The 18757-nt window shown below is 58.5% G+C and overlaps 2 protein-coding genes and 1 long non-coding RNA gene across 5 annotated transcripts in view; all 3 read right to left on the bottom strand.

Moving 5' to 3' along the window:
* Positions 1–225: 225 nt before the first annotated feature.
* On the bottom strand, positions 226–3418 carry NTMT1 (N-terminal Xaa-Pro-Lys N-methyltransferase 1). 3 transcript variants are annotated; one of them, XM_021551412.2, is made up of 5 exons: positions 3365–3418; positions 2372–2431; positions 1397–1599; positions 995–1247; positions 226–614 (listed from the first exon to the last, which is right to left on the bottom strand). In XM_021551412.2, the coding sequence occupies exons 3-5, from the start codon at positions 1556–1558 to the stop codon at positions 358–360; spliced, it is 672 nt and encodes a 223-aa protein (XP_021407087.1). In that variant the 5' UTR covers positions 1559–1599; positions 2372–2431; positions 3365–3418; the 3' UTR covers positions 226–357. The 3 variants fall into 3 exon arrangements, with proteins under 3 accessions (XP_021407087.1, XP_021407088.1, XP_077643945.1); XM_021551413.3 differs by lacking the exon at positions 3365–3418 and adding an exon at positions 3151–3212; XM_077787819.1 differs by lacking the exon at positions 3365–3418 and adding an exon at positions 3067–3083.
* Positions 3419–11092: 7674 nt separating this feature from the next.
* Positions 11093–13341, bottom strand: LOC144247411 (uncharacterized). The gene is made up of 3 exons (XR_013341119.1): positions 13032–13341; positions 12023–12102; positions 11093–11765 (listed from the first exon to the last, which is right to left on the bottom strand). It is a non-coding gene; the product is annotated as an uncharacterized LOC144247411 (long non-coding RNA).
* Positions 13342–13856: 515 nt separating this feature from the next.
* NIBAN2 (niban apoptosis regulator 2) overlaps positions 13857–18757 on the bottom strand; it is a 38427-nt gene continuing 33526 nt past the window's right edge. The window contains exons 15-16 of the mRNA XM_021548092.2: positions 18311–18386; positions 13857–13939 (exon numbers count right to left, since the gene is read on the bottom strand). Coding sequence (XP_021403767.2) covers positions 13857–13939; positions 18311–18386 — 159 coding nt within the window. The remainder of the gene's footprint in view (positions 13940–18310; positions 18387–18757) is intronic.

Raw genomic sequence — 18757 nt, 5'->3', positions numbered from 1 at the left:
GCAGCTCATTGCTGAGCAGCAGGAAGGGGTCAAACACCCAAGTAAGGAATGGAGCCCAGTGCATGCCCCAAGCTCCTGTTCATGAGCAGGAGCCCTGTGCACTGCAGCCAGCAACTGCTCCAGCCCATGGATCACCTCGTGCATGGAAAACCCTCGTGCTCCTGTCCAGAGCCCCTGAGGGAGACGCGGAGCCGACATGCATCCGACAAACCTCACGTGCAGAAGTGCAACAGCAGGAAAATGTATTTGGCAAACACCTCTTTCACAAACAGCAGCACTTGGAAGACAAAGTCCCGTCCTTGTCACCAGCCCCTGGGAGGGGAGTCACGACACGGGAGAGACCTTCTCCTGCTGCCCTCATCTCATGGCAAAGGTGTAGACGTGGTAGATCTCATCAGGGAAGTTCTCCTGGCGCTCCTCTGCCAAGAGGTGCAGCCCAGCTCTGCGGATGATCTTATGGACCACGTCCAGGTCCCGGCAGACGCTGCTGTCCACATCGTCCATGATCACCCCCTCCTGAGCCATGTTGTCCTTGATGACCACGATGCCGTTGGGCCGCAGGCCGGCACGGCAGCGCTTCAGGAAGTCGGAGAGGTGGTTGTCAGTGAGATGTCCTGGAGGGGCAGAGCAGGGGTTAGAGGGCAGGGTTGACCAAGGGGAGGAAACACAGAAGCTGCATTTGGGATCCCTCCAGATCCAAATGGCCAAATACTTGAGACGTCTGCAGGGACAGCTTTAGCTTGGGAGTGTCCAGCTTGTGTCTCACTACTCAACTCCATCCAACCCACATCTCTGCTCTGGCCTCTGAGGGCTTGGGGGGAAAAGTACAGGGCCCCTCCATGGGATGGGGGACGACTGCCCGCCCCAGGCCCCCACCCCTGCTGTGATCCTCATCCTCCAGGCAGACCTCAAGCCGCTCTCCCCAGTGCACAGGGTACCTGCCCCTCAGGGGAACAGGACAGGCTGGAAAGACCCCACAAGCGGCGACCCTCACCGATGACCCACTGGATCCAGATGACATCATAGGAGTTTGGCTCAGGGCTGAAGTCCTGGAGGCCGCAGCAGAAGTAGTTGCGCACTCGCCTGCCCTCCTCTCCCAGGTAGCTCTTGGCCTTGGTGAGGAAGTCCTCTGTCACATCCACCATGTCCACTGTCTTGAAGAGGGGCAGCAGCAGCCGCTTGGTGATCCGGCCAATGCCAGCCCCGCAGTCCAGAGCACGGGTTGTCCCCGTCCGGTTGGGGCCATCCTGCAACAACCACCGTGAGGGGTGAATCCCACAGAGGAGAAACGGCACAACCACACAGAGGATCCCATGGAGCAATTCAGAGGGAAGAGCCCAGCTCCACGCTGGGAGTAGGGTGGGGTTTTATGAGCACGACAAACTGTGCCACCTACCCGCAGAAACCTCTGCAGGAACTTCCTGGAGCTGTTGATGTCGATGCTGGAGATGTGGCCGTAGCCCCCCAGCATGCCATCCACCGTGGCGGGCACATCCTTCCAGTACTTCTCTGCCTTGGAGTAAAACTCAAACTCGTTCTCCACCACCTCGCTGGTCATGCTGGCCAAGGGCACGTGCCCGCACAGGACTCGCTGCTCCCCTGGGGTGGGAGAACCCCAAACCAGCCAGGAATGAGTCAGCTCTGCCAGTACCCCACACCTTTATCACCTTTATCACCCCTTCCCCCTCCCCAGGGCTACTGCAAACTACAAAAACCTTCAGCTGAGAGCAAGAAGGAACAAAGATCTAAATCCTGGTATTTTCTGGAGACCAAGAAGCCCAAAACCACTCCCTGGGCAGATGCCTCAGCCAGAACAGCCATGGCAGAGCCTTGCTCAGCAATACACGTAATTATACAATTATATTTTAAGGCTGACCCACCCTTTTCACCTATTCTGCCTCTCCTTTCCCTGCCTTAACATTGTACAGATTCCAGGTTTATGTGTGGCGACAACCCCATCAGTCACCTCCAATTACATCTCGAGTTGCTAAAAGTTATCCTGAGCACCTACCTGAGGATTGTAAATCTCAGCCGTGACCATAAGTTAGATATTTGCAATATAATAAAGTCAAGGTATAATCAGCAATACAGGCTATAAATCCCCCCCAGGCATCTCATAATTCAAACCACTATGGATTTGATTAACTGCGCTGGGGATTAGAAACTAGATTTAAGGTGGCCAAAGGGTAAATTCAAGGACTTCAAACACCTTTACAAATAAAGAAATATATAGAGTTTGTGGCTTGAATTTGCTGGCAAATACCCTATTAGACACAAAACCTTTTCTATGGCAGCTTAGACAGGTTTGGTGGCCCCACGTGGCCTCGAACAGCCTAGGGATAGGAAAGGGGGACATGGCATCTCAACTTACAGGTCACCGGTGGAAATCCAGTTTGGCTCAGTGGTGCCAGGAGCCAGTCTACACTGTGATCTAGGAGCAGAGAAGATTGGATTTAAGTGCCCAGTCACCCTTCTAGTCCTGTAAGTCTGACCATGGCCCCAGGAAACCACAGGTAAGAGACAGCCCAGCCCCACAGACACACTCCCAGCAGGCTGGGGGACAGGAGCTGCTGCTGCCCCTTAGCTCAGAGGCAGAGCCATGAGTGTAGCCAGTGCATGGAGGGTTCTCTTCCAGCGCCCCTGTCTGTGCTCCAATTTGAGCAGTGCTCCTGTCCGATTTCACGGGCTGGGACCCAGGCTCACCCTCCCGGCAGTGACCCCATTCCTTGGCCTGGCTTTGGCTCGGTGAGTCCCTGGGGACTCATTCTCAGGGTGCCACAGGCTGCCAGCAGACGCAGAGAGCACCCAGCCGCAGTGCCCCGAACCTAAACCCGAACCCGAGCGTTCGTGCTGCCGCAGGAGCCGCGACACGCGGCCGGTGCCCGCGGCAGCCGGGCAGCGCAGGCCGGGGCTGCCGCGGCCGCGGGGGAAGGTCACGGCGCGGAGGGGTCAGCGCAGCGCGGGGCCCCGAGCCCGGGGCCGCTCTCGGGGGGCTCCGCAGGCCGAGGGGCTGAGGCGGTGCCGCCGCGGGGGCTCGGGGGTCCCACCCGGGCCCGGGGGTGTTACCGCAGCCGGTGCGGGGCGAGGGGGCGGCCCCGCTGCACGGCCCGACCCGGCCCCTTCGCCTCCCGCCCACGGGGGCAGCCCTACCCCGGCCCCGGCCCGGGCAGCTCCGCCGGCCGCCCTCTGCGGCGGCGGCCCGTGGAGAGGCGTGCCGGTGCTGCCCGGGGCCGCCGGTGCTGCCCGGGGGTGCCCGGGGTGCCCGGGGCCGCCGGTGCTGCCCGGGGGTGCCCGGGGTGCCCGGGGTGCCGCCGCTCCCGCCGCTGCCCCGGGCCCGGCCGCGACCCCCGGCCCCCCCCGTTACCTCCGGCGGCGGCCGCGCGCTGCGCCCCCACGGGACCGGCGGCCGCGGGGACCAACCAGGCGGCGGCGTGGCGGTGACGTCACCGTGACGTCACGAACCGGCCCTGCCCTGCTCTAACACTGCTGCCCGCGCGGGGGCGCTCCGGGCCGGGGACCGGGGTGGTCAGCGGTGGGACGGACTGGGATGGACTGGGGTGGATTGGGACGGACTGGGGTGGATTGGGACGGACTGGGATGAACTGGGACGGACTGGGATGGACTGGGACGGACTGGGATAGATTGGGATGGGCTGGAATGGACTGGGATGGGCTGGGATGGATTGGGATGGGCTGGGATGGACCGGGACGGACTGGGACGGACTGGGAATGGACTGGGATGGATTGGGAGGGACTGGGACGGACCAAGACGGACTGGGATGGATTGGGACGGACTGGGATGGACTGGGATGGATTTGAATAGGCTGGGACGGACTGGGATGGATTGGGACGGACTGGGATGGACTGGGATGGATTTGAATAGGCTGGGACGGACTGGGATGGATTGGGACAGACTGGAACAGGGGTGCAAGGACTGGGGCGGACCGGGCAGCCCCAGGGGAGCCCGCAGGTACCGCGCGGTTCTCGAGGGGCAGGATACCCCAGGAGCCCGGCCGGCTGGCACCGGGGTGACGGGACCCGGCGTCGCCAGAACAAGAAGCCGCGGGGGTGTCCGCGTCCCGGCTCCTGCTCCAGCCCCGATCCTGTCCCGCCGTTGTCCTTGTCCCGGTCCTTGTCCCGGTCCTTGTCCCGGTCCCGTCCCGTCCCCTCCCGCCGTGCCCCGTCCCGGCCGCCAGGGGGCGCTGTTGTCCCGCCGCTGCGCCGCGGGAACTTCGGCGCGTCCTGAGGGGGAGCGGGACAGAGCCCGACACCCGGTACCGGCACCGCGGTACCGACAGAGCCCGACACCCCGGTACCGACACACCGGTACCGACAGAGCCCGACACCCGGTACCGGCACCGCGGTACCGACACACCGGTACCGGCACACCGGTACCGACAGAGCCCGACACCCCGGTACCGACAGAGCCCGACACCCCGGTACCGACACCGCGGTACCGACAGAGCCCGACACCCCGGTACCGGCACCGCGGTACCGACAGAGCCCGACAGCCCGGCACCGGCACCGCGGTACCGACACACCGGTACCGACAGAGCCCGACACCCCGGCACCGACACACCGGTACCGACAGAGCCCGACACCCCGGCACCGGCACCGCGGTACCGACAGAGCCCGACACCCCGGCACCGCGGTACCGACAGAGCCCGACACCCGGTACCGGCACCGCGGTACCGACACACCGGTACCGACAGAGCCCGACACCCCGGTACCGGCACCGCGGTACCGACAGAGCCCGACACCCCGGTACCGACACACCGGTACCGACAGAGCCCGACACCCCGGTACCGGCACCGCGGTACCGACAGAGCCCGACACCCCGGTACCGGCACCGCGGTACCGGCACCCCGGTACCGACACACCGGTACCGACAGAGCCCGACACCCCGGCACCGACACACCGGTACCGGCACCGTGGTACCGACACACCGGTACCGACAGAGCCCGACACCCCGGCACCGACACACCGGTACCGGCACCGTGGTACCGACACACCGGTACCGACACACCGGCAGCGACACTGTGGTACCGACACCCCGGTACCGACACCCCGGTAATGACACACCAGCACCGACACCCGGTACCGACACCCCGGTACCGACAGAGCCCAACACCCCGGTACCAGCACCCTGGTACCGACACACCGGTACCAACAGAGCCCGACACCCCGGCACCGGCACCGTGGTACGGACACACCGGTACCGGCACACCGGCACTGACACTGCGGTACCGACACCCCGGTACCGACACCCCGGTACTGACACACCGGTACCGACAGAGCCGGCACCGAGACAGCTGGTACCGACACCCCCGGTACCGACTGACAGCCCCAGCACCGGCCCCTCGCATCCCTTCCCGTAGCGGTGCCCCCTGTGCCCGTTGCCGGCTCCGGTCCCACCGACCCGCGGGTCCCGGCTCCCCGCGCCCTCCCGTGCCAGCGCTGCCGAGCCCCGGCGGCTCCGCACGGCCGTGGCCGTGTCCCCTCCCCTCCGGGGGTCTCGGACCCCCAGCAGGACGGGGTTAACGGGACCTGGGGGTGCCCACGGCCCAAGGAAGGGGACTGCTGTGGGGACAGTGACAGTGACAGTGACAGTGACAACGCTGCCTTGGCACAGTCGTGTCTGCGGGGAATGGAGGCTGGTGTGGGTTCTCTGCTCTCTGGTATGACCTGAGTCCTTCCCTCATCTTCCCCAGAAACCGAGTTTCACAAAACCTGCAGGGACAAAACCTCCTTGCAGTCACCCAAACCTGTCAGAGGGCAGCGACCAGAGGGTCAGTCCTGCATGGGCGCAGGGGGACCAGGGCCCATTCCCAGCACCTACCTCTCTCAAAATGTCCTAATGGCTCAAACAACTCTTGCTGTCCCCAAAACAGAGCTGCTCAGCCCATGGCCATCCAAAAATCCATGGCACAACCAGGACATGGCCTCAGGGATAGAGCCCCTTGCCATCCTTCCATGGGACATATGCAGAAATGGAGTCGCCACCTTTGGGCAAGCAAACAGAGCCTGGGACAGCTTTCGGGCTCCCAGGTGCCCTGAGTCCCTGTGAAAGGACCCGAGTGTGCTGGGGACAGCAGTGACCTGAGCTGGGGGCTCAGTGCTGACACCAGGAGCATGTGTTAAGTCAACTGCAGAGCAGGGGACACAGTAAGAGCATCTCTGCACAAAAAGCACTGCTTTTTGCAGTTTGCTTTTTATATTTTAAAGAAACAAGGCTCTTTGTCACCAGGGAGGGGACACTGAGCGCTAGGTGGTGGCGCCTTGCTGCTCACAGGTAGAAGGGGTGTTTGGGAGGTGCAGGGGGGTGAGTGTCCCCATGCACGGGCACCTGAATGACCCAAACCCAGCAGTTTGCCCCTCGCCAAAGCTGCCAGCAGCCGTTGCATCGCTCCAGTTGTCACCTGTGTTTTCAAGCAGGCAATGGGCACCTGCATCCCATCCATGCCACATGTCTTCCATGGTGCCTGCAGTATTTGCTGTCTCTGCTTCCCCAACAAGAGGCACTTTTATTTCACTGAGCTGCGCTGGGACTCCTGAAGACTCTTTCCATTAAGCCCCATCCACCTCCTCCATTCTTCCCTACTGCCAAAACCCTTCATGATGGCAGGAATGGAATGGTGCTCCATCCCCTCCGGGGACTGGGGCTCTGCTTTGGCCGCTCAGGTTCCAATGAAATCTGCAGCAGTTGCCTTAGATCAGGGACAGGTCTTCTTTGCAAATGTTTCCTTTGATTTGATACTATTATTGTTATTAATTTCGTTAAGGTAGCAGAGTGTGGCTGAAAATTAAAAGGAAAACTAAACTGAGTGTCCCTGAGCTTGCCATGTTTCTGAGCCCAGCTGGGGATGAGGGTCCCAGCACTGAGGACTCCCTGTTGAGTCCCACTCTCTGCAGGTCCAGCCTTGGGGCCAGTTTGTGGAAAGCCAAATCTGTAAATAAGAGTGGCAGCAGCAGCCACAGCTCCAGCCACGCCGCAGAGCCGCCCGTGCCTTCCTGGGCTCAGCTGCCTCCCCGTGGTCACTGCTGCTGGGAAATGCTTTTCCTCTGACGGGTTTCAATCTTGTCACTCAGTAATTCCTTGTGTGACGAGACAGAAAACACCCCCAGACCCCTCTCTCCAGCCCATTTGTTTCCCTGCACGCCCTCCCTCCTGCTCCCACTCACTCGCCACCTTCCAAGGCAATCATGGTGCTGCGATTGCTCTTCAGGAATATTTTTTTTTTCCTTTTCCCCAGGTGCCTAATCACCCTTATTACCCTTTTCTGATTAATTAATTCTAATTAATTTTGCACTATCATTTTTGAGAGGAGGTGACCAGGACAGCACATGTTGTTGCAGGTGATTTGTAAGGCAGGTCCTGCAGTGCCAGCACAGCCCTTCCCTCGGTGCCGTTTAACCCGGGTCCAGGTGGGCACCTCCTGCCCCGTTTGCTGCCTTTGATGGCAATTAAAAGAGCACTGAAACTTCCCAGGCCATGGCAGGAGCCCTGAGGTGCTTTCCTGGGAACCACAGGGGATGTTCCCATCTCCTCTGCTCTGCCTCGGCAGCAGGGTTCAACCCTGGCCAAACCTGCCCCGTGTCCACGTTTGCCCAGCTCCTTCAGCCAGCTCTGCTGTGCCATGGCCAAGGCTTGGGAAGTCAGAACAAATTAGGTCAGGGCTTCTCCATGCTCTGCCAAGAGCCACCAAAGCACTCAGAGACACAGCAGAGGTCCCTTCGTCACCTCTCACCTTCCAGCCCTGGTGCCAGTCCTTCTCCAGGTACCAGCAGGGGCTTCTTCTGTGTTGCCCTTTGTAGCCAAAAGCTGACATGGTTTGGGTGATTCTGCACTTAACACAGATGCCTGGGGGACAGAGGTCATCGTCCCTGTTTGTTCCAGAAGCAGTCCTTGGTCTGTGCTTCATGCCAAGCACCCAGCCAAGAGAGGGGACATGGGCTGGGGGGCTGCAGCCACACTCTTGCCCTTGTCAGGCAAGATGACAGGGCATGTCCCTGCCACCAGCCACTGGTCGCTGTCCCCAAACAGTCTGGAGCTGGCCAGGCACTTCTGCTGGCCAGGTGTCCATGCAGCACAGCTCAGGGCTGGGACTGTCCATCCCACCTCACTCCCTTGGCTGCTGGCTCTTGTCAGGAGGCTGCAGTACCACCACCAACGCTGCTGACCCCCCAGCAGCCCAAAATGTAAAAACCATATTTATTATATGTAGTATAATAGATGTGATAGACTATAAACTGCAGCTAGTAGATAATGGGTATAGTGAATATATATAAATACCATATGTATATACATACAATGTGTGCATAATAGTGTGAATATAACTGTGTACATATGTGTATATATACACATATATAGTATAAATGGACCATTTATTCTTACAAATATTATATATACAGCCTACCATATACATCATTCATATATACACATATATTTGCATACCAGATAGGCAGATAGATATAGGTATATGCATACATAGGTGCACAGATATAGATATATAAATGTATAGATATACACACATACATACATAATATAAAAAACATTTTAATGTGTTTGTATGGTGTACTGGTCTTGGTGAGAGGAAAGAGGGAGAGAGAGGGAGTATGTATGTCCTGGCTCCCTGGCCAGAGCAGGGCAGTGAAGAGGAAGAGGAAGAGGAGGGGGACACAGAGAAAAGGTACAGCAGGGAGGAAAAGACAGAGAATACAAACTGCTCCAAGTTACAAACGCTCCCCTCTTTGATTAATTGTACTTTCTGTTTGATAAATGTTACTCATGAGTATAAAATATGCAAAGCACTTAGCAAGTTCACACTGTTTAAAGAACTCAACTAACTAAATTAAAATTCGATGGTAGAACAGAGCCGCTGAAGAGCAGCGTGGCAGCGCTGTCTGGGGAGGCAGCCCTGGGCCACACCACACCATGCTGCCCTGGAAAACCCAGCCACGGCACCACCCAGCCCGAGGGGAGCTGGGGGAGTTTGCTGAGGCCATGGGTGGGCATTTCTTCGGTGGTCCCCAGTGCCCTGCTTGGGTCCCTGTGGGGTGGTGAGGGGCTGTGAGGGGCCATTGCAGAGCATCCTCAGACCCAACCCCAGTGCAGGGCTGTCTGCTGGCTTGGATGAGGCTGGGCTAAATTGTTTTAATTTCTAAGATCTAACCATTGTATCCAAGAAACCTGCCCCAATGACACAGTGGCTCCAGTCTACCACCCAAACCCCAGACCAGGAATTTTTTGGCACTCAGTGGAGCACCCCACAGTCCCACCCTGTGCCCCCTCACCCTGAACCACCACATCACCCTGGTGAGTGACACCCCTCTGCAGAGTCTCAGTGCTGTATCCTTCCAGCCCATTGAAAAAAAAAACAACTCAGCCCCTCTTGGCTTTCCCAAAATCACAGCTGAGCCCCCTCAGGTGACAGGGAGACCCCCGGCATGGGAAGGTTGAGGGGTCCAGTCCCCCATGGGAGTCCTGCCAGCTCCTATCTCTGCCCCAGCTCAGGGGCTGGGGGATGCAGTGAGCACTCTGGGGAGGATGAGGTGTGCCCTGGGAGGATGCAGCAGGAGAATGCAGTGGGAGGATGCAGTGTGGACACCGAGCAGTGTCCCTGGCTCTCAGTGCAGTGGCCAGCGTGGCTTGCACTGGCCACACTCCTTGGCCTCCAGCTCTCTGCCTTGCCATCCCGGGTGAGCAGGGCTTGCTGGAGGTGGCTGGGCTTCCAAAGCAGCAGCAGCAGCAGCTGTGGCAGGCAGGTAGCAGCTCCCTCCTGCCTGCAGCTGAGAGGAGAAAGAAGGAGGAAAACCCGGCCTGGATCTGGCCTGACTGAGCTCTTCCCTCACTGATTCAAGAACCCCACTGGAGAGGTTTAAGTCGCTGGACAACCCACAAGACCCCAAGCCACCATCACTGTCTCACAGCACCTCACTGGAAACCCAAAAATATCCTAAAACCAGCCTTAACAGTGATGGAGCTTCAAGTTCATAATTTCTATGATGCCAGCAAAACCAGACAGAATGCTGGTGCTGATGGGAAAAACTCTTCAAGTCTTACTGCCATGGGGTATTTCTTCACCTCATTCTCCGGAGCCTCCTGACAACCCCCCAGCCAAGCCCAGCTCTCAGGGCAAGAAGATGCAGGCAGAGAATGAGCAGGACAGAGGGATTTGACCAGGCGAAAGAAAAGCCTTTTCTCCAAAGCTTGAAGTCTTCACTAGGTGAAAGAATCCTTCTGCAAGGTATGACCCTGCACCTCCGACGGGCAGAGACTAAACTAATCCACACTTTGCAAAACTTCCTGGGAAGGTTTCGGCAGGCAGGGATGAGCTGGTGTGGCACCACAAGGCGCTGCTGCGGAGCCAGCCCCGAGCCCGGCCCCGAGCCCATCCCGGAGCCCATCCCGGAGCCCATCCCCGCGCCCATCCCGGAGCCCTTCCCCGAGCCCATCCCGGAGCCCTTCCCCGAGCCCATCCCCGAGCCCATCCCCGAGCCCATCCCGGAGCCCATCCCCGCGCCCATCCCCGAGCCCATCCCCGAGCCCATCCCCGAGTGCATCCCGAGCGCATCCCGAGCCCATCCCGGAGCCCATCCCCGAGCGCATCCCCGAGCCCATCCCGGAGCCCATCCCGGAGCGCATCCCGAGCCCATCCCGGAGCGCATCCCGAGCCCATCCCGGAGCGCATCCCGAGCCCACCCCCGAGCGCATCCCCGAGCCCATCCCCGACCCATCCCCGAGCCCATCCCCGAGCCCATCCCTGAACCCATCCCCGATCCCATCCCCGAGCCCACCCCCGAGCGCATCCCCGAGCCCGGCCCCGAGCGCATCCCCGAGCGCATCCCTGAACCCATCCCGGAGCCCATCCCCGAGCCCATCCCCGCGCCCAGCCCCGCGCCCAGCCCCGAGCCCCCGGCGCGGCCCCGAGCCCCCGGCACATCCCATTGCGGCACGGCCGATGCCGCTCTCGGTGGGAAGGAGCCGGCTCAGCTTATCCTTGCAGTTTGAGCAATGATTTCGCCCCTGTGAACCCACCCGGCTGTAAATCCTGGCACAGACAAGCCCCAAACATTCATTTCAGGCGACGCAGTTTGTGTCATCTCGGCATTAGCATTTGCACTCTTATTAATTAATACTTGTTAAACCAAGACTAAAAATAAAGCGCTCGGCTCCCGTCGCAGCTAACGCCTCTTTGCCCTCGCCCGGCAGCACGGCTGGGCTGTGGCGGGCTCAGCACCCAGCTGCTCCCTTCTCCAGAGCCAGAACTGGAAGAAAAGGACTGTGCTGAAGCAGGAATCCCGCTAAAACAAAAATCACCCCTTTCTGCACCACCTTGGTGGGACGAGCCAGCCTTGCCGACCATGGCTGTGGGCGTGGGGGGAGTGACAGGGACAGCAGCACACACAGCATTTAACTTTTTTTTTTTTTCCAGCTTCTGAATCTGTTTTTCTTTTGCTGCTCTTTTTCTTCCTGGGCTGGGCCAGCTTGGTTGCACTTCCCATTCAGAGCTGATTTCATTTCCCAGGCAGGACATCCCGGGAGGGCTCATGTTCAGGAAGGAAATGGTTCATCGTGGTGGGCACAGGTGAGCTCAGTGCCTGCACACAGGCAGGTGCTGCCAGTGCTGCCTTCAACAGCATCCAACAGGCAGCAGATGCTGCAAAAGTCCCTTTTTCCTCTCTGGGACTGGTACTGCCCATCAGCATCCCTTTGGATGCAAAGCATGTGGCTGCACGTGTGGGTTAGTGCTGCTGCTGGAGCACCTGTGGAGGAAAAAAGGGCCTGAAATGGGGGTCAGGAAAGCTTTTGGGGAATCCCAGGGGTGAAACTCAGCTGGGTTTGGGCACAGGTTGTGGTGGTCCCCACCACAATCCAGCCAAACATTAAACCTACCAGGTTCCAGTTTCCTCAGTTCCCAATTTCCCAAGCTCTTGGGCCCCCTCCAACCTCTCAAGCTCTCAGATCAAACACCTTCCCGTATAGATTCTATAGATTCCACACAGATCTACAGCACACAGACCTATGGAGCCAAGGCACTCGGAGCCAAGGCATGGTGCTGGATGGATGGAGCTGCGCCAACAGCAGGGAAGGCAGCCTGGCCTGCAATATTTAATAACATTAATGATAATAACAGTAATAATAGTAATAATAACAACAGTAATTTGTTAGTTAACTGTTATTAATGAAAAACAAGTCTGCAAATTTATGCAACTCCAGGAAAGCCCCAGGTCACCAATCTTCTTGACTTAAATCACCAAACCCTGTAACTCTTGGCCATTCTTCTGCCTTGGGTGTTCCTCCCAGGGCCCCTTGGCTTTAATCTGCTGGAGAAGGCCAGGCTCCAGCAGAGCAAAGCTGGAGTTCAGGTGCCATCCTCCTTTGCTGTGCTGTGGCAGCCAGGTGTGGATTTGGGGGTACCAGGAGTGGATTTAGGAGGTGGAAGGAGGAGCTGATGACCAGGTTTCCCCTGAGCCTGGGTGGGTACCAAGGCTGCAGCAGGAGCAGCACTTGGGGATGCAGCCCAGCTCACAGCGTTGGGAGTGAATGTTAATGGTGCTGAGCTCCTGGGAGAAATGATCAAATTCTTTGAATAAAGCGGGTAGGAGAGGAAGGGGAGGGGGAGGAAGGGAAAAGAACTCCACAGATTAATTCTGCTGATGAAAATTAAAACTGGGCATTGCTGAACCAACCCCAAAATGAGCAGCTTTGGAGTCACAGCTCAACCTCAACCTGGGTCAGGCCTGCCTGAGCCCCTGCCTGTGCCCCCAGACCCCCAGTGGGTTCAGCCAGGGGCTCCCTGTGTGGCCTTGGGACAGATCAGGTCCCAGGGCTGTGAAGGGATGTGCCAATCCTGCTGTGAGCATCCCTCCTCCAAGAGTGTTTATCTTCATCCCTCATGCTCTCACTTCACTCAGCTTCACTTGCCCAGAGGGCAAACTGGAGCACCCAGAATTGTGAGGTTCATTTCAATAGCAAAATTTTTAAAGAAATGAAACGTTGTGAGCTTTTAAGTAATTTGTATTAACTACCTTGAGCCTTTCAAGACTTGGTTTTGCCCACTGTAGTCTCTGATGAGGGTGGATCCAAAGGTCCTCCTGGCCCAAAAAGAAGGCAGAGGCTCAGCAGTGATCAGAGGACTCAGGGAGCTGCTGCTGTAAAAGAAAATAAGGTAAAAGTTTGGGGCTGGAGCATGCCATGAGCTGCAGGATACAACCCTCCCAGCCAGCAGCTTCCTCCTGCTCTGCTCCTCTGGGAGCTGGAAAGCCTCCTGTGGAGCCTGGGAAGTCCCGTGGGAGGGAAGTGACTCCAGCATTCCCAGGGTGGCTCCAGGGGCACAAAGGGACTTTCCTTGGCTGGAATTACATTGGCTGGAGCTGCGGAGGGCACAGGGCTCTGAGCTGGGGGGCTCAGGGGAGCTTCAAAGCTCTGTGCTGGGGTTGGGGCTGCAACAGCCGCGGGGGGACACCCATGGGTGGGACTCCCACCCATGTCCTGCTCAGCTGCCCCCCACCCTCCCTCCCACCCGCGGCGACACCAGCCAGCCCCTCTCCCTGGCTGTGATTTCATTTTGATCTCGGGCTGCTTCCCTCCCTCCCTTCATCCCTCCTCCCTTGCTGGCTGCTGCCAAGTCCGCAGGTTCCCGCTGTGACCTTGAGCTGGTTTCTGGAGCCGGCTGTGGGTTTCTTAAAGGAGCCATGGGGGTCTCCCACCACCTCCCTCCTGCTGGCCCAAACTCCAGCCCAGCCACACACTGGCCCCCCTGGGGTTGGGGGGAACAGGCAGTGAGAGAGGAGCTCCCCCAAGGACACAAAAACTGGGAGAGGGTGGAAGTAGCCAATTCTATGGTCACAGAGTCATAGGTTGGCCACACTCACCACCAACTCCTGGGCATTGTCTGAGGTCACGGCCACTGGGAAGGGAGCTCCTGGCACCAGCTCTGTGCACGGGGAGGAGGGGGCAAAGCCCCCAGCTGAGTGTGGTACCCAGAGAGAGTGGTGGCATGGGGGTGTGGGGGTGCTTGGGCTGGGGGTGCACCCACCTCTCAGCATGATGGGTCTGTGGCCCTCCCTGGCTGTGCCGTGGCCCTTGGAGCCCCATAGGAAGCCCCCTGAAGCCCCATAGAGAAGCTGTTGCTTGCACCCAGCAGTGGGTGTTGCACAGAAACTCCAAATCCCATGAGCATCCCTCTGGCCCAGTGAGCAGTGAGCAGTGCCTGGAGCCTCAGCAGAACAGAAACCCCTCAAAATGCCCTCACTCCAACTCCTAAGGCCACATCAAACCCACCCAGCAAAATTATTCTCCAGGTTAAACCCCATGTGGGATGGGGCATGGCCCCATAGGGAAGCTCAGATTTTGGGCTGAGACTGAGAAGCCAAAAAGCACCTTGAAGTGCAAACAGCTCTGGTGTGGATGTGCACATGGAGGCTCTCCCAGGTGCAGCAGTGTCCTGGTGCTCATGCCACAGAGGTTTTAAGCTGTGATTTAGCTAAGCTAGACAGGCTGAGGTTCCAGCCTTGCTTGCCCAGTCCAGGCCATACTAAAAGCTCCATCAGCTGGAGAGGACCCCAATCAATAGGAGCCTTCAAGGCAAGTCATAAAACTTTGAAATTATGCAGGCAGCCCTCAGTGCTCCGCAGCAAAGACTGTCTTTAATTCATGGGGATGCTCCCAGGGAACCAGTGAGAGGGCTCTTAAATAAGGGGAAATAACAAGGGGCTGCACTGCTGCCACCTTCATGGGGTGTACAAGGCTTGGATGGGCTTGGAAGGTGCTGCAGTGACAAACCCACAGCTGAGCCTTCCTCCCTGCCCCACCCAAGCACCTCATACAAACCCAGTGGAGGTGCTGAAGAAACCCAGAGGTGCCTCCAGACTCCACCTTGGAGCATCTCTCAATCCCAGGGAGATCCCGAGCACGCAGCACCGCTGTCTCCACAGGTACAGGGATTGTGGGGCTCCATGGTCCTGGGGACCCCAAAACCAAGCAGTATCCTGTGACCTGGGAACCAGCAGCACCTTCTGCTTTGGATGTGGAGCTCATGGTGGCTCATAGGAGTGGGAAGGAGCAGGAAGGGATATTCTCAGCCCCCTCTACTATAGATGTAGAGGGAAACTGAGGCACTGCAGGGTTGCAGAAGCAGAAGGGATAAAGGATAGTTACAGGAGAAACTCAGTAGTATCCTTGACCTGGAACAGACCAATCACTCAGGGAATGAAAACCCAGTGGGGGGAAAAAGGCCGTAAAATGTAAGAGTCACGTTTGGACCACATAAAGGCACCAACAGGCCACCAAAAGTCACAACACAGTAGCCAAGGCATCCTTGTGAGCATCTTATCCCACAAGGAGGGGAGAAATCTCACCTCTGCCACCTTCACCCAAGCTGTTGGGACCCATCCTCTGCACGAGGAGCCAGGTGCAGCCCGTGGGTGACAGGGACCGAAGTGCTCCGGGCAGCTGAGGCAGCACAGGAGGCTCAGCCATTGTCCCCAGCACCGTGGGGCCAGCTGGGGAAAGCCCAAGCCCACGTCCCACCCAGCGTGGGGACACAGCCCCCAGCTCAGGCAGCGCCACAGGAGGAGGAGGAGGGAACGGAGCGGGATAAGGAAGGAGAGAAAGGAGGAGAGGGAAGAAAAGGAGAAAAATGAGTTTTCCTGCTGCCCCAGCGGTGTGGCGATTGATCGGGTGCAGGCTGGTGTGGAGCGGTGCTGAGAGCCTCATTCCCCACCGCCGGCTCACAATTATTGGAAAAAGCCCGGCGCTGCTGCTGCAGTGAAATTAGTTATTGATCTCTTGTCTGGGTGACAAGCGCGGTGCTGGGGCTGCTCTCCCAGCGCCCGGCCCCGCAGCTCCTCCGCCCACCCCGCCGGGGCTCAGCCCTCCGCGGGTGTCCGGGACGGCAGCGGAGCCCTCGGGGCTCGCCCGTGCTCCAGGGCGGTTTTGCTCACCCCAGCGCCCGCAAGGAAGAAGCCGTGGGAGGAAAAGGATGGGAGCCCTGAGTGCTGACAGCCCCCCGCGCACGCAGAGCTTTGTCCCCCCGCCCGCCACCATCTCCTGTCCCCCAGGGATTGGGGTCAGGCTGTCCTGAGCCCTTTTCCATTTCCCGATAACCTGGCTATCGCGGAGGGAGATAAGGCAGAGGGAAATCAGGCAGCAGAGAGCTTTTGTTGTCTCGAAAGGCTCTGCACATCCCTGGCTGCAGCTGCCCAGAGAGGCTGGACCGGCTGCCCGGCCCCGCAGGGACAGGGACACGGAGGGACTGCGCTGGGACAAGCGCTGTCCGCCCTTCCCAGGGGAACTTTCAACGTTTCAATAACAAAAATCGGGGGTTTATTTTCTTTTTTGTCATTCCTGGCGGGAGGCAGGAACAACGGGGGACATTTCAAACAATCCTGTTTTCTTCCAGACTTAGTCACCGGAGAAACACTTTGCCCCGGGGCAGAGATGGGGTTTGGTTTCCAGAGGGTTTGGTTGCAGAGGGTTTGTTTGGTGTCTCACCTTTGCTTAGAGTTCATCAAGGTGCTTCTTGTCACTGGCAGGGACAGGCTTGAGGCTGGCTCTCGAGTGTCCTCGGTCCCTTCAGGGTTGTTTGGCAATTTATAAGATTTTGTCCCATCAACATTTTGTCCCAAAAAGTAACCCCCTGAAGTGATCCCTGTCCGAGGTGTAATTAAAGTGGCTTTTGGGATGTAAATAAAAAGCCAGGTGATGGGTTCCTGAGAGCCAGAGGTCACTGTAAGACCGACATGATTTTTGCTTGGGCTTCTCTAGGGTCCCTGGGATGCAGCCGGTGCCCTCTGCCTGGAAGGTGCCACGGGTGGTGGGTGAAACTGGCACCTGGGGGTGTCACCAGGGAGGCCATGGGCTGGTGGCACTGGTCATGCACAGAGCCTGCAGAGTGTGCTGGTGGCAGGGCGGCACAGTGGGGACAGGATGGACCGGGACCTGTCCCGTGAGTAGCTCCCAGGGACGGGCAGAAAGTGCCAGAGATGTGACAGGCAACGGGGACAACGTCTGGAGGCCACTAAGAGACACCAGGATGGCTCAGGGGATGTCCCCGAGCCGTGTGGCAGCGGGCACAGGCAGCTCTCACCTCCTGCCTCCCTCTCAACATCCCAAGCAGGCAAGACCCTGTCTGCATGTGTGTCCCTGGGGAGGCTGAGGGATCCTGGCCCCTTTCCCAGCCCCAGACAAAAGCCTGGGAACAAAAGCCTGCGGGATGCAGGAGGCATCTCCCGCCCGGGGGGTATTTGTTTAGCCCGGGGGTGGGGAGGTGAAGAGGGGAGAGGAAACTGCATTTCAAAGTGTTTCACCCTTTGAAAACCCTTCACAGCCCCCCTAGTGCCCTCTGCATGGCCCTGGTATCCCTGTGAGAGGACACCGAGTCCCCTCCGGCCACCTCCGCGTCTCTGCTGGGGAGGGAGTAAGAAAGATGTGGAAAGTAAAAAAAAAAAAAAAAAGAAATGCAGCCAGGAGGAGGGAGCAGATCGCTGCGGGAGCATTTCTCTGGCTCAGCCCCTCTCTGGGTGGGGAAGTTGGAGCCCCAGCTCCAGGGACTGACTGTGCTGGGCTGAGAATGAGCTTGAGAATTCATGTGTTTCTCCCCTGTTGTCTTCATTTTCACAATTACAGTGTTGGGGTTGGGGTTTTGGGGTGGGGATTAAGCTGAGGATGGATCAAAGCCTGCATTGGCCCCTTCCCAATCTACCAACACCCAGAGCAGAGCCCCGGGCACACAGGTCTCCTGGGAGGTACTGGAGGTTGGCAGAAGCCACCAGTCCAAGCCCATCCCTCGCAGCCCTGCCCAGGCTTCTCCAGCAGGGTGCCACCAACACAGGGAGGGCTCTGGCCATCTACAGGCATCCTCAGGCTGCTTTTGCAGGTCCCCTCTCCACATCCATCACCTAAAGCTGGGCACATCCCTGCACATCCAAACCCTCAGCGCCTCCAGCCCTGACACCAGCCTGTGCCTCAGGGACACTGCACACATCAGGTCTCAGGTTTCCTGGGGCTGTCTCAGTGTTTCACCACCCTAAAAACACCATTTCCTCCGGGGCCAAGAAGGGAGGTGCAGCATAAACAGCCTCTGGCACCTTCTCCTGAGAAGCAGCTTCCCTGAGTTTGCAACTGGGCACTGTCCCAGTGAGTTACCCTCACCCTGTCACTGCACCAGGCGAGCGAGACAGCTCGGCCCCAAACCTCCCAAACCCCAGTAAAGGTGGGATGTGGATCCCAGCCACTCCTGCCACCCTCCAGAGCTGAGCATGCCGTAGAGATGAAGTGGGAGAGAGGTGCAGCTGACGGGGCTGACCACATCCCTCGGCTCTCCGGGCTGCCCGCGTCCCTCCGGCGCGCTGGCGGCAGCGAGCCCACGCCGGCAGCGGCGGCTGGGCAGATGGAAAGACCAAATGATGGCTTTGCAGGGGGCCTGGGATTTGTTTGAGCCATCGCTGTCTCAGTGAGTGACTTCGAATAACGGATACACTTGAGAAAATCGCCATCTGCTCCCGGACAATTCGCAACCAGAGGAAAAGGTGAAATAAATTCAGCGACTGTATTATCCGCCCGTCCGCAGCTCCGACAGCAGGGTCAGGCTTTGTGCAGCGTCCTGAAAGTGATTTGGGAATGAGAGGATGGTTTGGGATGAGCAAAGAGCAGACAACCAGAAAAGGATGGAAGAGTTGAGGCCCCGGGATGTTGCACCCACAGCAGGGCTCTCCTGGCATCCCGGGTTTGGTGAGTTTGGCAGGAAGACAAA

The sequence above is a fragment of the Lonchura striata genome, chromosome 22 (assembly GCF_046129695.1).
Source record: "Lonchura striata isolate bLonStr1 chromosome 22, bLonStr1.mat, whole genome shotgun sequence".
In the NCBI taxonomy this organism is placed as follows: Eukaryota; Metazoa; Chordata; class Aves; order Passeriformes; family Estrildidae; genus Lonchura; species Lonchura striata.
Note: the sequence above shows the minus strand (reverse complement) of the source record. Positions and strands in the feature narration are given on the sequence as shown.

What these genes read in the sequence shown, in the direction of transcription:
- NTMT1 (XM_021551412.2), bottom strand. Translation starts at nt 1,558, where the DNA reads ATGACCAGCGAGGTGGTGGAGAACGAGTTTGAGTTTTACTCCAAGGCA. An exon ending in TCCTGCAGAGGTTTCTGCGG is followed by an intron (nt 1,248 to 1,396) that starts GTAGGTGGCACA and finishes TGGTTGTTGCAG; the next exon opens with GATGGCCCCAACCGGACGGG. An exon ending in CTGGATCCAGTGGGTCATCG is followed by an intron (nt 615 to 994) that starts GTGAGGGTCGCC and finishes CTGCCCCTCCAG; the next exon opens with GACATCTCACTGACAACCAC.